This window comes from Leucoraja erinacea, chromosome 8 (assembly GCF_028641065.1).
Source record: "Leucoraja erinacea ecotype New England chromosome 8, Leri_hhj_1, whole genome shotgun sequence".
Taxonomy (NCBI): domain Eukaryota; kingdom Metazoa; phylum Chordata; class Chondrichthyes; order Rajiformes; family Rajidae; genus Leucoraja; species Leucoraja erinaceus.
Genome location: NC_073384.1, coordinates 71,547,234 through 71,563,906, shown reverse-complemented (window position 1 = coordinate 71,563,906; position 16,673 = coordinate 71,547,234). Strand labels below are relative to the sequence as shown.

At 46.7% G+C, this 16,673-nt stretch overlaps 1 protein-coding gene across 1 annotated transcript in view; it reads left to right on the top strand.

Annotated features, from left to right (window-relative positions):
• Positions 1 to 16,673, top strand: part of LOC129699841 (synaptojanin-2-like) — a 128,183-nt gene that overhangs the window by 101,324 nt on the left and 10,186 nt on the right. Inside the window, exons 19-24 of the mRNA XM_055639968.1 lie at positions 2,057 to 2,275; positions 3,115 to 3,193; positions 6,066 to 6,234; positions 10,900 to 11,031; positions 11,123 to 11,245; positions 12,256 to 12,371. Coding sequence (XP_055495943.1) covers positions 2,057 to 2,275; positions 3,115 to 3,193; positions 6,066 to 6,234; positions 10,900 to 11,031; positions 11,123 to 11,245; positions 12,256 to 12,371 — 838 coding nt within the window. The remainder of the gene's footprint in view (positions 1 to 2,056; positions 2,276 to 3,114; positions 3,194 to 6,065; positions 6,235 to 10,899; positions 11,032 to 11,122; positions 11,246 to 12,255; positions 12,372 to 16,673) is intronic.

Below are 16,673 nucleotides of genomic sequence, written 5' to 3'. Positions count from 1 at the left end.
TCTGAGTTACTGTTACTCCAGCACTTTGTGGGCTTTTTGCACATTAGTGCTCTCCACACTGATCTCACTGTCCTCAGTCTGAAGAAGGGTCTCGACCCGAAATTTGGCTTAGTCTGAAGAAGGGTCTCGACTCAAAATGTAGCTCAGTCAGAAAAGGGTCTTGATCCGAAATGTCACCTTTCTCTTTTCTCTGGAAATGCTGTCTGGCCTGCTGAGTTACTCTGTGTTTATGTGTCTATCTTCAGTTTAAACCAGTATCTGCAGGTCCATCCTACACTCACTGTCCACCATGTCCTTCTCCTTGATCAATGCAGATGCAAAGTACTGGTTTAGTGCCTCACCTTAATCCCCTGACACCAAGCACATATTTCCTACTTTATCTGTGGAATTCTCTGCCTCAGAGGGAGGTTCTCTGGATGCTTTCAAGAGAGAGCTAGATAGGACTCTTAAAAATAGCGGAGTCAGGGGATATGGAGAGAAGGCAGTTACGGGGGACTGATTGGAGATGATCAGCCATGATCACATTGAATGGCGGTGCTGGCTCGAAGGGCTGAATGGCCTACTCCTGCACCTATTGTCTATTGTCTATTATCTGCAGGGGTCATTGCAGTGAATTTCTTTTTAACCATTTATGAATTGAATCAGAAGGTTGTGCAAGTGTTGGTGAATAGAGGTGTGAATTCTATAATGTCCATGGGCAAAAATGTCCACTTCTGACCTTTTGATACAACAAAGGCCACTGATAAATCAGAAGATGAAGGGCTTGTCCCAAGGAATTACTGCAGTAATACTCTGCGAATGGAATGATTGAGTTCCTGCAATCTTAACCTTCATTTGTGTGAGGTATGGCTTCAACCATTGGAGAATCTTCCCCTTGAAACCTCTTGATTTCAGTGGTTCATTGATACCACACTTTGCCAAATACTTGTATAGGATGGAAGGGCAGATGCCGGTTTACACCGAAGATAGATACAAAGTGCTGGAGGAAAATTCTGTTAAGCTGAGTTACTCCAGCGATTTGAGTCTATCTTCTGTTTCAAATACTTTGTTGATTTCAAGGAAAGTCATCCTGAACGCATCTCTGGAATTCTGGAATTATAGCGCGGAAACAGGCCTATCAGTCCACCAAGTCCCACCGACCAGCGATCCCCACACTCTAACACTATCCTACAATAGGGACAATTTACATTTATATTATCCTACAAACCTGTGCGTCACCCATTCTTTCTCTCCGGAGATACTGTCTCACCCGTGCTACATACAGTGGTACATAGATCAACAATACATACATAAATACATACATACTCCCCTCCCTCAGAGGACCTCAAGAAAGGCTTGAGAGTAGAAATAATTTTAAGTCTAGACTTAAGAGAGTCGATGGAGGGGGCAGCTCTGATGGGAAGAGGGATGCTGTTCCATCGTCTCGGAGCTGCAACCGCAAAGGCGCGGTCGCCCTTGAGTTTATGCCTAGACTGCGGGATGTTCAGCAACCCCAAGTCGGCCGATCTGAGAGACCTGGAGGTGGTGTGGTGGGTAAGCAGATTTTTGATGTAGATGGGGGCAAGCCCGTTAAGGGCTTTGTTTACATAAAGGAGGAGCTTTAAATTGATTCGGAACCACACTGGGAGCCAGTGGAGAGAGGACAGAATCAGGGTGATGCGGTCTCTTTTTCGGGTGCCCGTCAGGAATCTCGCTGCGGCGTTTTGGACCAATTGTAGGTGGGACGGGGTGATTGGCTGATGTCAGTGTAAAGGGAGTTGCAGTAATCGAGGCCGGAGGAGATAAATGAGTGGATGATTTTTTAGAGGTCGTCAAATTGGAGGAATTGTTTTATTTTAGCTATTGGAAGAAGCTAGCTTTTACCATGGCATTGACCTGTTTGTGAAGAGGTGATGCATGGAGTTATTCTTGTACAAAAAGGTGCACATAATATTTTGAACAATACTTGTACACCAGGCAGATTTCGGAGGTTTACTGCAATGTTGATATATCCATGTTGCTTTTATATTGTTTCTTTTTGCACATTTTTAAAACCCTCTTCACGTTTCAAACATAGGCCTGTGTTAGGTGTCTTTGAGGTGAAAATTCAGGAGGTGGATATTCTTGCACGTGATCAAATATTCCAAGAAATTACATCTTCACAGGGTCCATCAGACGCAACCGTAGTGGTGTCTGTAAAGGCACCAACCAGTGACTCAAGGGATGAATTTCCAGATGACCTAAGCAGTGAAATCATTTATTGCTTTCAGAATTACGGCATTATTTTATTGGTCAGGTAAGTGTTCGCCATCAGTCATAACTGTGCATGAAAATAATATTTATGACCTCATTCCCTCACTGGCATCCATTGAAATATAGCTACTGGGGCAAAACTGAAAATCATTGATTGCAAAGTTATTGCAAATAGAAAATGCCATCTCTCTCACTGAAATGTAAACAATGTCTATAATGTTGAATCATCCAGATCATTTTGGGAGTACTGCATTGTAAAGCCTTGTTAATAAATTACCCTGGAGCAAGTTTAGTTTAGAGGTACAGAGCGGAAGCAGGCCCTTAGGCCTGCTGAGTCCGCACCGACTAGTGATCCCCGCATGTTACCCACAAACACACACCAGGGACATTTTGACATTTACACCACGCCAATCAACCTACTGACCTGTACCTGTACACCTTTGGAGTCCCACGGGGAGAACGTAAAAACAAGCACCCGCAGTCAGAATTGAACCAGGGTCAAAGGGCCACTGTGTTGCCACCTATTGCTGCTGGGCCCTATCAGAGGGAGGGGGCAACAAGTGCCATTTGGCATGGGCCTCATGCCTGTCTGCTTCAAAGGGATCTTGATTTGGGGGCCTCTCAAATTAAGGAGCCTCTGCTTGATCTTGGTTTGGGGGCCTCTAAAATTGTAATGGCCTGGGGCTCAATTCATCGATGAGAGAGGCTGATTGCTGCTACATGTTATGGCTTCTGCTTGCACTTAGTGTGTCAGGGTTAATCTAAACCTAGCTCAGGGTAATTGAAATAAATTGCTGCATTAGATTAATGTCAGCCTCTTTTCTGACTTTGCCATTGCATAAGACGGGAAGGTTTTTAACCGTGTCATGTTATTTGCACCAGGTTTGATCGTGGACAGATGCTGGTGACTTTTCAGGACAGTCGCACGGCTTTGAAAGTGTTGGAGCTGGATGGAAAACAGGTAAAACATAGCCTTGTAGCGAGGTTCCCATTCTGGTGACTTACAGTGATGGAGCATGTACACATGTTGTATCATAGAAACATAGAAAATAGGTGCAGGAGGAGGCCATTCGGCCCTTTGAGGCAGCACCGCCATTCATTGTGATCATGGCTGATCGTCCCCTATCAATAACCTGTGCCTGCCTTCTCCCCATATCCTTTGATTCCACAAGCCCCTAGAGCTCTATCTATCTCTCTCTTAAATCCATCCAGTGATTTGGCCTCCACTGCCCTCTGTGGCTGGGAATTCCACAAATTCACAACTCTCTGGTTGAAAAAGTTTTTTCTCACCTCAGTCTTAAATGGCCTCCCCTTTATTCCAAGACTGTGGCCCCTGGTTCTGGACTCGCCCAACTGGGAACATTTTTCCTGCATCTAGCTTGTCCAGTCCTTTTTATAATTTTATATGTTTCTATAAGAACCCCCCTCATCCTTCTAAACTCCAGTGAATACAAGCCCAGTCTTTTCAATCTTTCCTCATAGGACAGTCCCGCCATCCCAGGGATCAATCTCGTGAACCTACGCTGCACTGCCTCAATCACTTCCTCAAATTAGGGAATGTCTGAGTCTGTGTGAGCACAGAGTTAATGCAAGAGTGTCTGATGGAATGTGTGGGAAGGACCTGCAGATGCTAGTTTAAACCGAAGAGACACAAAAAGCTGGGGTAACTCAGCAGGTCAGACAGCATTCCCGGAGAAAAGGAATTGGTGGCGTTTTGGGTCGAGACCATCCTTCAGACCGAGAGTCAGCGGAAAGGGAAAGGAGAGATATAGACGGTGATAACCATATAACCATATAACAATTACAGCACAGAAACAGGCCATCTCGACCGTTCTAGTCCGTGCCGAACACGTATTCTCCCCTAGTTCCATACACCTGCGTTCAGACCATAACCCTCCATACCTTTCCCGTCCATATAACTATCCAATTTATTTTTAAATGATAAAAACGAACCTGCCTCCACCACCTTCACTGGAAGCTCATTCCACACAGCCACAAATCTCTGAGTAAAGAAGTTCCCCCTCGTGTTACCCCTAAACTTCTGTCCCTTAATTCTCAAGTCATGTCCCCTTGTTTGAATCTTCCCTACTCTCAGTGGGAAAAGCTGATCCACGTCAACTCTGTCTATCCCTCTCATCATTTTAAAGACCTTTATCAGATCTGCCATGATCAGATATGATTGAGAACAAACGAATTAAAGATATGCAAAAAAATAACAATGATAAAGGAAATGCTCCGTGTGGACGAGGTGAAAACGAGTGATACAGAAAACAAAACTATAACCTCTTTAAACTTTTTATTTCTAATGGGCCTGTCCCACAGGCGACTGCAGGAGACTCTGCGATCGCCACATGGTCGCCACATGTTCACGGGTGGCTTGCTGGGGAGTCCCTTCGTGGTCGTGAGGAGTTCCCACCTTCTGGGAACTGGTCGTGATCTCATTATGGTCGCCACGAATATTTCAACATGGAGAGTGTTGGAGAATAGCGAGACTGGCACACAAACCATGCACGTTTTAACGGGCAGAAGGATTTTTGTCCCATCTTATTTGCCCCAAAGCATAAACAAGGAAAATCGAATCTTAAACAACATCACACCTCGATAGGCCCGCGATGGGATTGAATTGAGAGGGAGTGGCAGGGTATCAGAAGAGGCAAATTGAGATATGTGGAGGGATGAGACTGTTCTTCTCTGAACAACGAGGATTGATTACACACCTTTAAAATTACGAGGCTGTATAGGTTATAGATCCTGGAACAGCTTCTCCTAAGAGGAAGAGTGAATTACGAGAGGCTGGATGTGTCAACTGATCTGTCCAAGTGACCTCCTGTTATGTGGTTGTCTGGGCTGCTGCAGAATGAGCAGAGGGCTGGACATTCAGAGGGGGCGAGGTTAGAGTGGGTAAGGGGAGACGGTTGATGCCACGCCGGCAATTAGAAATAAAAAGGTCCAAAGAGGGTAGAAGGTCTCCCGGGTGGGGGGGGGGGGGGGGTCCAAGAGGAGGGGGACCAGTGGAGACGGGAGAAGGGGTCATCACAGGGTGGTGAGAATTTCCCATGAAGAAAGGCCCGGAGGCAAAGGCAACGGAAAGAAAGCTCTAGGTTGTGGCGGACATGGAACCCATTAAGGTGGGGACGGAGGGGAACTAAACCCGAAATGTCACCTGTTCCTTTTCTCCAGAGATGCTGTTTGACCAGCTGAGTCACTCCAGCTTTTTGTTGCTATCTTCAGTTTTAACCAGCATCTGCAGTTCCTTCCTACACACCTCCTGTTCTCTGCTTGACTCTGTTGTGTGCAGAGAAGGATGAATTCCAGACTTTTTTTTCTCTAATAATTGAATTCAAATCCAAGAAATTGTTTGCTAATTGGAAGCAGAGTTTTATGTTGTGGTCTTGAGTGGGTGATATTAAGTAGTTGTCATGCTGAGCAATGCTACTGGTAACCTAAAAGTGCCTAAGGGTGACGGAGTTTAGTTGAGTTGAGAGATACAGCGCGGAAACAGGCCCTTTGGCCCACCGGTTCCGCGCCGACCAGCAATCCCCGCACATTAACACTATCCTACACCCACTAGGGACAATTTACAATTATATCAAGCCAATTAACTTACAAACCTGTACGTCTTTGGAGTGTGGGAGGAAACGGAAGATCTGGGAGAAAACCCATGCAGGTCACGGGGAGAACGTCCAAACTCCGTACAAACACCTGTAGTCGGGATCGAATCCGGGTCTACGGCGCTGCATTCGCTGCAAGGCAGCTACTCTACCGCTGCGCCACTGTGACTGCCGGAGCTGTTCCAGCAATCGGAAAAATAAATGTGTTTTAATATCTTACAGGTTAATGGCAGAGTGGTGAGTGTAAGACCTTGGACCAGGAACTGGCTGAACGAACTTCATGAAGAAATTAACATAAACAGGAACAGTATTGCCCCAATGTCTCCAACAGCAAATTCTTGCCTGCTTGAAGAAAGTTTTGATTTCAGCAGCCTGGATTATGACACTGAAGGTAGTTTAGCCGTGATAACGGCATACTGTAAAAACGCTAACTAAAATGCAAATGTTTGTTTGTGCAAGAAGTGGTGTTGCCCAAAGATCCTATAGCAAGCAAGATAGATCACTCGACGAAAAAGACGTAGTACGGTCATGGGCAGAGTCATGGGTAATTTTAGGCCCCATTTCCATAACCGGCGTCCGTCTCCGCACCAAAGATCCCGTAGCGGAGCAAAGATACTAGTGCGGAGATGGAAGCCAGCCACGGAAACATCCTCATAAAAATAAAAGTTATTTGGTAAAAATCTTCTCCTCATTTTCAGAATTTAAATTTATTAACACAAAATGTTCCCCCGCAACGTTGATTACACTTCGGGTCGGGTCAGGTTACGGAAATGGACGATAAAAAGGCCCATGTTCCGCTCCGTTGCGTACTATACGTCAACCCATTGCATTTAGCAGAAGTGGTCTATCTTGCTTGCTATAGGATCTTTGGTGTTACCAACTTCCTCACTCCCAAATAAGGGACAAAATGACAAAATACGGGACAAATTCCCGACGGCAATTTGTTGACCGACTCGGCCGTGTCTGGGTGAATGATGAGTTGGCCCGGGTGCTGGACTGCACACAAAGCCCAGCCGGCGGGCCAGCTGAGGAGTTTTGGCCTGGGCCGCGCGACGTCGCGCGTAAAGTCCGGCGCCCCATCCAACTCATGAACTGATGATTGGCCATGAGAAGGAGGGGTAGTGGTGTCGGCAGTAAGCGAAGGTCTGAAGGTTGGACAGCTGGCTGGGCTGCCGACCGACGGGGCCACGGGCGAGGTGCTGCTGCTGCACTCCATGGGCTGCACTACGTCGGGACGGGTGAGGCGGGGCCGGACGCGGCGCTCCGACCCAACAGTCCCCTCGACCCAAGTAGTAGCAGTCAAATATGGGACAAGGGCGCTTCCGTATGGGACAAACCAATTTAGCCCAATATACGGGGTGTTCCGGCTAATACAGGACAGTCGGCAACCATTAGGAAGGAACTGCAGATGCTGGTTTACACCGAAGATAGACACAAAATGCTGGAGTAACTCAGCGGGACAGGCAGCATCTCTGGAGAGAAGGAATGGGTGATGTTTCGGGTTGAGACCCTTCTTCAGGATGAGAGTCAGGGGAGTGGGAATCTAGAGATATGAAAGGGTAAGGTGTGAAAGTAGCAGATCAAAGCAGGCGATGATATGGTAATGAAAATTGGTTCATTATTAGCTGAGGGGAAGGTGACAAGGAGGCATAAATCAGTAACATTAATCAGAAGGACAGTGAAAATAGTCATAGGGAGGGGGAGGGACAGAGAGAGGGGAAAAGCAAGGGTTATTTGAAGTTAGAGACATCAATATTCATACCACTTTCCAAGCGAAATATGAGGTGCAGTTCCTCCAATTTGCGTTGGGCCTCACTCTGACAATGGAGGAGGCCCAGAACAGAAAGGTCAGTGTGGAAACATAGAACATGGAAACATAGGTGCAGGAGTAGGCCATTTGGCCCTTCGAGCCAGCACCACCATTCAATATGATCATGGATGATCATCTAAAATAAGTACCCTCTTCCTGCTTTTTCCCCATATCCCTTTAGCCCTAAGAGCTAGATCTAAATCTCTATTAAAAACATCCAGTGATTTGGCCTCCACTGCCTTCAGTGGCAGAGAATTCCACAGATTTGCACATCTCTGGGTGAAGAAGTTTTTCCTCATCTGTCTTAAATGGCCTACCGCTTATTCTTAAACTGTGACCCCTGGCTCTGGACTCCCCCAACATGGGGAACATTTTTCCTACATCTAGCCTGTCCAATTCTTTAAGAATGTTATATGTTTATTATATGTGGGATTGAGAGGGGGAGGTAGAGTGGGTGTGAAACATCCACCTTATGTACACAGTGATTCACCATCAGCAGCTGTGGTTTGGTAGTGGGTGCAGCCCATACCTGTTCGACAAGCATTGATGTATGGATCACAACAACATTACCTATTAGAGCTGAAGGTACACAAAAAAAAGCTGGAGAAACTCAGCGGGTGCAGCAGCATCTATGGAGCGAAGGAAATAGGCAACGTTTCGGGCCGAAACCCTTCTTCAGACTGAGTTTCTCCAGCTTTTTTTTGTGTACCTTCGATTCTCCAGCATCTGCAGTTCCTTCTTAAACACTTACCTATTAGAGCCATTGTTGTGAGTTCCTCAAACTGTGATATCACTGAAACTGTTTCAAGTTGAGAGGGGTTTTTCTTTGTTTAGTTAGTTTAGAGATACAGAAACAGGCCCTTCGGCCCATCTAGTCTGCACCGACCAGCGATCCTCGCACATAAACACTACCCACCAGACACTAGGGACAATGTTACACTTATACCTAGCCAATTAACCCAGTCACGGTGGCGCAGCGGTCGAGTTGCAGCCTTATAGCGTTTGCAGCGCTGGTTCGATCCCGACTACGGGTGCTGTCTATATGGAGTTGGTACGTTCGCCCCGTGACCTGTGTGGGTTTTCACCGAGACCTTCAGTTTCCTCCCACACTCCAAAGACGTACAGGTTTGTAGGTTAATTGACTTGGTAAATGTAAAAAAAAATTGTTCCTAGTGGGTGTAGGATAGTGGTAATGTGCGGGGATCGCTGGTTGGTGTGGACCCGCTGGGCCGAAGAGCCTGTTTCCGTGCTGTATCTCTAAACTAAACAATAAACTACAAACCTGTATGACTTTGGAGTGTGGGAGAAAACCTGTTGTTCCCTATTGTTCCCTATTGATTTTCTATGGACATAACAAAAAAGCTGTGATCGAGGACAGTCAAAAGCCCATCACTTTCTTAAAAATTAAGAGAACTGAATGAAATTTTCAGTTATCATAGATTGAAGCATTCTGAAACAAATATAAAATAATCTTACTTGGATGACCTGAAATTAAAGCATATAATTAGTTAGTTACCCAATTGTAGCTAATTTCAAACTCCAATTACTAGATCTAAACATCTATCCATTTCTTAATAAATGATTAACATTTTTAAATAGCCTAAGTGTCCAAATAATATTCACAAATAATTCACAATAAAACATGATTTTTAAATCTCATTTACATTAATTTATAGGCCAAATGGAAGGAATTTAGTGTTCAATTGCTGTAAATTAATGGCATTTAAATCTGCTTTCTAGTGGGATCCAGTGAACGCGCTGGTTTAGAACGTTCACATTGCGGTAGATTTGTGCCCTCAAATGCCCAGAAAAATACTGCGGGATTTAATGGGCCCCAAATTTGCTACTCGCAACATTAAACTTTGTATAAAGGGATCTTAAGAAGCCCCTTTTTAACGTAAAAATAAACAGCCTACCTTCCGTTTTCCCCTGTATGAGATCCGGCCCGTTGTCGGCGGTCGCGGGTTTAGAGGTTAATTTTTAACCTACTATAACAAGTAAATAAAGCCCTTAAAACTAAAAATAGCTCCAGCTACGGAATCTTCCAGCGATTTTTCGTTAATAATTAACTAGGCTGAAAAACCTCGATTTGAACAGCCTAGGGAAAACTGCGTTTTAAACCCGCCCCCCTCTAAACGGCGCCAAAATCGCGCACACGGGCTGGGACAGATTTTCAGCAATCTTCAGGTAGGCTTTGCAACATACCTATTCTGTGGCAAAGAATTCCACAGATTCACCACCCTCTGACTGAAGACATTCCTCCTCATCTCCTTCCTAAAGGAACGTCCGTTAATTTTGAAGCAATGACCTCTAGTCCTAGACTCTCTCACTAGTGGAAACATCAGAGTGAAATAATTACTATTGAACTGTATCCATTGATGTATTTGAAGATCTCATGGAAAACCCACGTGGTCACGGGGAGAACGTACAAACTCCATAAAGACAGCGTCCGTAGTCGGGATTGAATCTGGGTCTCTGGCTATAAGGCAGTAACATGAAATGAAATGAAATGAAATGAAATGAAACTGCAAGCATTGTCAGTGTACAGTACAGAGTACAAGGCAGTAACACTACCTCTGCGCCACCGTGACCGCCCTGATGCTGACTATGTTTGTCTTTCAACAGTTTCTGTGTGTTCTCCTGAGTGTTCTCCAGATTTTTGTGCCTTGATTTTAGCTGGGATTAGTTAAGTTGGGACTGGTACAGCATGTCAGAGGAGTGAAGTCAGCTCAACTTTCAACTCTCTGAAGTAAATTGAAAAGAAAATTAAGCATCTTAATTCATTTTAATCCCATGGCCTTCCTTTAAGAGATGCAGGAAAAATGTTCCCAATGTTGGGCTAGTCCAGAACCAAGGGCCACAGACTTAGAAAAAAAGAGGAAGCCATTTAAGACAGAGGTGAGAAAAAACGTTTTCACCCAGAGAGTTGTGAATTTGTGGAATTCCCTGCCACGGAGGGCAGTGGAGGCCAAATCACAGGATGGATTTAAGAGAGTTACATAGAGCTCTAGGGGCTAATGGAATCAAGGGATATGGGGAGAAGGGTTATTGATTGGGGACGATCAGCCATGATCACAATGAATGGTGGTGCTGGCTCAAAGGGCCGAATGGCCTCCTCCTGTACCTATTTCCTATGATTCTAAATGTTACGGTTATATTGTGGCTGTTGAAATAGATCACTATTGTTGAAAGAACCACTGTGCTATGTTGAAACACACCAAAGATAAGTCCTATTCTGTTCCGCAGGAGATATAGATGAAGATTTGGATGAAACTGTTCCTCAACACTTGGTGACAGGACACCCTAAAACTGCACCAGAAGTGGTTCCAGAACCTGTTGATGTTTTGTCCAACAGACCTCCTCACCCAACAATGGCTGGTATGTAACGACTTCAAGATGATCAATGTGACTCCCTTGGTCGTTTTCCTCCCAGAAAGCTGACTAGCTTTGTTATTTTATGACATCCTAGATGACGTGGAAAGCATCAGAAAGCACCAGGAGTCGGTCCCAGGTGAATTCCGTCCACGAACAGCCAGCAGATCGATGTCCGTGCCTGACCGACCTCAGCCTCCTCAGCGGCCACCTCCTCCAAGTAAGACACAAAATGTTGGAGTAACTCAGCCGGTCGGGCAGCATTTCTGGAGAGAAGGAATGGATGACGTTTTGGGTCGAGGCCCTTCTTCGGACTGAGAGTCAGAGGAGAGGGAGATACAGATATGAGGAAGTGTAAGGCATCAAAGGGGATGCGGTTCAAGGAAAATGTAGAATAGATCATTGTTAGCTAGGGGAAGGTGACAACGAAGCAAACAGAGATAAAATTTAATCAGGGGGATAGTCAGACTGGTCCGAGAACTAGGGAGGGGGAGGGATGGAGAGAGAGAGGGAAAGCAAAGGTTACTTGAAGTTGGAGAAGTCAATGTTCATACCGCTGGGGTGTAAGCTGCCCATGCAAAATATGAGGTGCTGTTCCTCCAATTTGTGTTGGGCCTCACTCTGACAATGGAGGAGGCCCAGGACAGAGAGGTCAGAGTGGGAATGGGAGGGGGAGTTAAAGGTTTTAGCAACCGGGAGATCAGGTAGGTTTAGGTGGACTGAGCGGAGGTGTTCAGCGCAATGATTGCCAAGCCTGTGCTTGGTCTCGCCAATATATTGTAGTAAGAGCTATCTCAGTGTGGAAACGAAGAACTGCAGATGCTCCTTTATGCCAAAGACAGACTCAAAGTGATGCAGTAACTCAGCGGGTCAGGCAACATCTCTGGAGAAGAGGATGGGTGACATTTCGGGTCAGGACCTGTTTCTCCAGAGATGCTGCCTGACCGCTGCATCACTCCAGCACGTGAAGTCCACCTAAGAGCAATCTCAGTCAAGGAAAGAGCGTTCACATCGCGGCCCTGCTTCCACCAATCTTTCCACCACCACACACAAGAAGCGCAAGGCGCCATTGTATGCAGATGCCGAGAAGTGTGTTCAGCTCTGGCTGATCAATTTCTAATCTCGTGATGTGGACTCGACAAGAAGAAGTCCTAAACCAACCACTAATGTCCATGTAACCCACTAATTGTCTTGTGTTGACCTTGTATTAATTCTCTCCTTATTTTCCAGCAATGCAAAAAATGAAGAAATCTGCGTCTGATATTTTGCTCCATCCTGAGGACGGTGGTTTTCAGGCCTGTACCTTCAGTGCAGCGCTGAATCTCCCAACGGCAGTGCAGCTGTCTGTAAGTAATCCAATTGGAATTCATCAGTGAACCATCTCTGGGAGGTTATTTGACCCATGGAGCATATGAGGCTTCTGCGGAGGAGTTGGTTAGTTCACTCATACTCCTGCTCTTGCAGTACATAAGATATGCTTTCTGTTTTCCAGTGGGGAGGGATAGAGAGAGAGTGAAAGCAAGGATTACTTGAAGTTTGAGAAAACAAATTCATACTGCTGGATTGTAAATTGCCCAAGCAAAAAAATGAGATTTACTTTCGAGATACAGCACGGAAACAGGCCCTTCGGCCAACCGGGTCCGCGCCGACCAGCGATCCCCGCATATTAATCCTATCCTACCCACACGAGGGACAAATTTTCTTTACATTTAGCAAGCCAGTTAACCTACAAAGCTGTACGTCTTTGGAGTGTGGGAGGAAGCCGAAGATCTCGGAGTAAACCCATGCAGGTCACGGGGGGATCGTACAAACTCCGTACAGACAGCCCCCGTAGTCGGGATCGAACCCGGGTCTCTGGCGCTGCATTTGCTGTAAAGCCAGAACTCTACCGCTGCGCCTCCATGATGCTGTCCCTCAATTTGCTTTTGGCCGCTCTGATAGTGGAGGAGGCCCAGGACAGAAAAGTCAGGATGGGAATGAGTGATCACTTTAGCAACCGGGAGATCACTTAGGCCTAGGCGGACTGAGCGGAGGTGTTCAGCGAAGCGATCGGCCAGTCTACGCATAGTCTCGCCGATATATAGAAGTCCACACCTGGAACAACGGATACAGTAGAGGAGGTGCAAGTGAACCTCTGCCTCACCTGAAAGGCCTGTCGGGGTCCTTAGACGGAGTTGAGGGAGGAGGTATAAAAATAGCGGTGTTGTGAAAAGCTGAGAAAGAAAATTCCAAGGAAGTGACTTGGACCTGAAATGTAGACTCTATTTTCCTTTGTGCAGATTCGGCTTGAGTTGCTGAATATTTCCAGTATATTTGATAACTTGCGATGCCAAACCTCTGTCAGCCTTCATGAAAAATGATCAAGTTGAGATGTTAGTTCCGTTCCATTTTGTATGAATGGCATGATTTCATTATTCTCAGTCGTTTGTTATTCCAGCGTTCAAAGCAGTGCAGTTTATATTTTGTGATTCATTTTCCTTGTTTGAATATCCAATTTAGTTAGATTGACTTTGTTTAATTACTGAAGAAGGAAATATTTGCACATGCAGTTATTTCCTCTTGGCAAAATCCCTCAGAACTGTGAGCACCTCCATCTCCTTAAATTTCCATAGTCGCTCCAATTATAGGTGGACAGCTAAATAGTAGTGTAATAAATACAGGGTCTAGGTAGAAGAATTCCTGTTGCCAGGACTAGAGGGTCTGAGCTATAGGGAGTGGTTGAGCAGGCTGGGACTCTATTCCTTGGAACGCAGGAGGATGAGGGGTGATCTTATAGAGGTGTATAAAATCATGAGGAATCGATCGGGTAGATGCACAGAGTTTCTTGCCCAGAGTAGGGGAATCGAGAACCAGAGGACATAGGTTCAAGATGAAGGGGGTAAGATTTAATAGGAATCTGAGGGGTAACTTTTTTACACAAAAGGTGGTGGGTGTATGGAACAAGCTGCCAGAGGAGGTAGATGAGGCAGGGACTATCCTAACATTTAAGAAACAGTTAGACAGGTACATGGATAGGGCAAGTTTGGATGGATATGAACCAAACGCAGGCAAGTGGGACTAGTGTAGTTGGGACATGTTGGCAAGTTGGGCCGAAGGACACGTTTCCGTGCTGTATCACGCGAAGAATGACATTTTGTGACATTAATTGCAGGCATTAATGCAGTGTATGAAAACAAAGTCAGGCCCTTCGAAGATGCTTGACCATAAATCCTATGGCTGACATACTTCAGTCCCTGGTTGGTGTGGAGGGGCTGAGGTGGACTGTATGGTGCACTAATGGAGAGGTGGGCACAGCTAAGCCACCTCCATTCTCGAAGGGCCAGTTGCACACCCCTACCGGTGGAGGGAATTATGATGAGCTAATGCTCACTCATATTAACTTGATGAGTTTGAAAGTCTACATTAAGTGAATGTGGGTGCTTTTAAAAAAAAGTTCAAAATCCCAATCTCTTGTATTTAAACAGCTGACAGAATTTGAGGGCGGCATGGTGATGCAGGTGTAGAGATGTTGCCTTACATCACCAGAGACCAAGTTTCAATCCTGACTAGGGGAACTCCCTGTGCGGAGTTTGTACGCTCTCCCCGTGACCGCCTGGGTTTTCTCCGGGTGCTCCAGTTTCAACCCACATTCCAAAGATGTATAGATTTGTAATTGTCTTGGTAAAATTGTAAATAGTCCCCAGTGTGTAGGATAGTACTAGTGCACAGGGTGATCGCTGGTCGGCACAGACTTGTGGCCTGAAGGGCCTGTTTCCACTCTGTACTGCTAAATTCTAACCAACCGAGCTACCTTCACTGGTCTTGACATGAACGGAAGTGGCGGCGCTGTTAACAGCTGCGGCTCGCCTGCAGTCCGTCTGTCTTTACATTTTTTCTGTTTTTTTTTTGTCTTGTTTTGGTTAAGTTTTAGTTTGTTGGGTTGTGTTAGAGGGGGGAGGGGGTGAAACATGTTCTCTGTCTCTTCCTTTGGGGGAATGCGACTTTTTCGTGTCGTATCCCCCTTCTCTGCCTCCGTCTGCGCTGAGGCCTAATGGCGGAGCTGGCGGCCTCCAGCCTGCGACTGACCCTGAGGCTCCGGAGGCAGAGCCAGCCAGGACTCACCAACGCGAGGCTGGCCGTCTTCGGGGCTAAGGCAGGGGTGGCCCGACTTGCTGGTGCGGCGTTCTGGCTTTCGGCGGCGGCCTGGAGCTGATGCAGCGGGACTCGGAGCTGAGACTGCGGGACCCGGAGCTGGGGCAGCGGCCCGGAGCTGGGGCGGGTGCCCGGAGCTGAGACAGCAGCCTGGAGCGGAGACTGCGGGACCCGGAGCTGGGGCGGGTGCCCGGAACTGGGGCGGCGGCCCGGAGCGGAGACTGCGGGACCTGGAGCTGGGACGGCGGCCCGGAGTGGAGACTGCCGGAGCTGGGGCAGCAGCCTGGAGCTGGGGCGGCGGCCTGGAGCGGAGACTGCGGGACCCGGAGCTGGGGCGGCGGCCTGGAGCTGGGGCGGCTGCCCGGAGCTGATGCTGTGGCGGGCCGTCTCGGAGCGGAGACGGCGTTCCGGCTTTCGGTGGCGGCGACATCACCACGGAGGTCCGCTGGACTGGAGAGCGGCATCTCCGGCCTGGATCGATCGCCTCAGCGCAGAGGGAGAACAAGGAGGGAAGAGACGGAGACTAAAGACTTTGCCTCCATCACAGTGAGGATGTGCTTGGTGAACTCACTGTGGTGGATGTTTAATTTGTGTTTATTGTATGTTTTGTTTTTATTGGTTCTGTGTATGACTGCAGGCAACATAATTTCGTTCAGACCGAAAGGTCTGAATGACAATAAAGGAATCTAATCTAATCTAATCTAATCTAATCTAACCCTCTCAGGCCTTGATGTAACTGTTCTTGTATTAACTTGTTCAGATTAGTGATCACGTCTTCTTGACGGCACTAAATCAGCTATCCATTTTTTTGTGTGCGCTCAATGAGAAATGTCAGGAGTCAGTGGGCAGCACGGTGGCGCAGCGGTAGAGTTGCTGCCTTACACAGCTAACAGCACCAGAGACGCGGGTTTGATCCCGACTACAGGTGCTGCCTGTACGGAGTTTGTACGTTCTCCCCGTGACCGGTGGGTTTTCTCAGAGATCTTCGGTTTCCTTCAACACTACAAAGAAATAACATAGAAAATTGGTGCAGGAGTAGGCCATTCAATATGATCATGGCTGATCATCCAAAATCAGTACCCCGTTCTGGCTTTTCCCCCCCATGTCCCTTGATTCCCTTGGCCCTAAAAGCTAAATCTAATTCTCTCTTGAACACATCCAGTGAATTGGCCTCCACTGCCTTCTGTGAGGAAGGACATTATTCACATAGAGGGAGTGCAGAAAAGTTTATCACCAGACTGATTCCTGGGATATCCTACTGTCTTATCTAAAGAAAGCCTCTGGGGATAGCTCCCCCAAATCGGTTCTTTACTCTCTACCCTTTAGGATCCTCTGAGATTTTGGGATCTTATAGAAACTTACAAAATTCTTAAGGGGTTGGACAGGCTAGATGCAGGAAGATTGTTCCCGATGTTGGGAAGTCCAGAACAAGTGGTCACAGTTTAAGGATAAGGGGGAAATCTTTTAGGACCGAGATGAGGAAAACATTTTTCACACAGAGAGTGGTGAATCTGTGG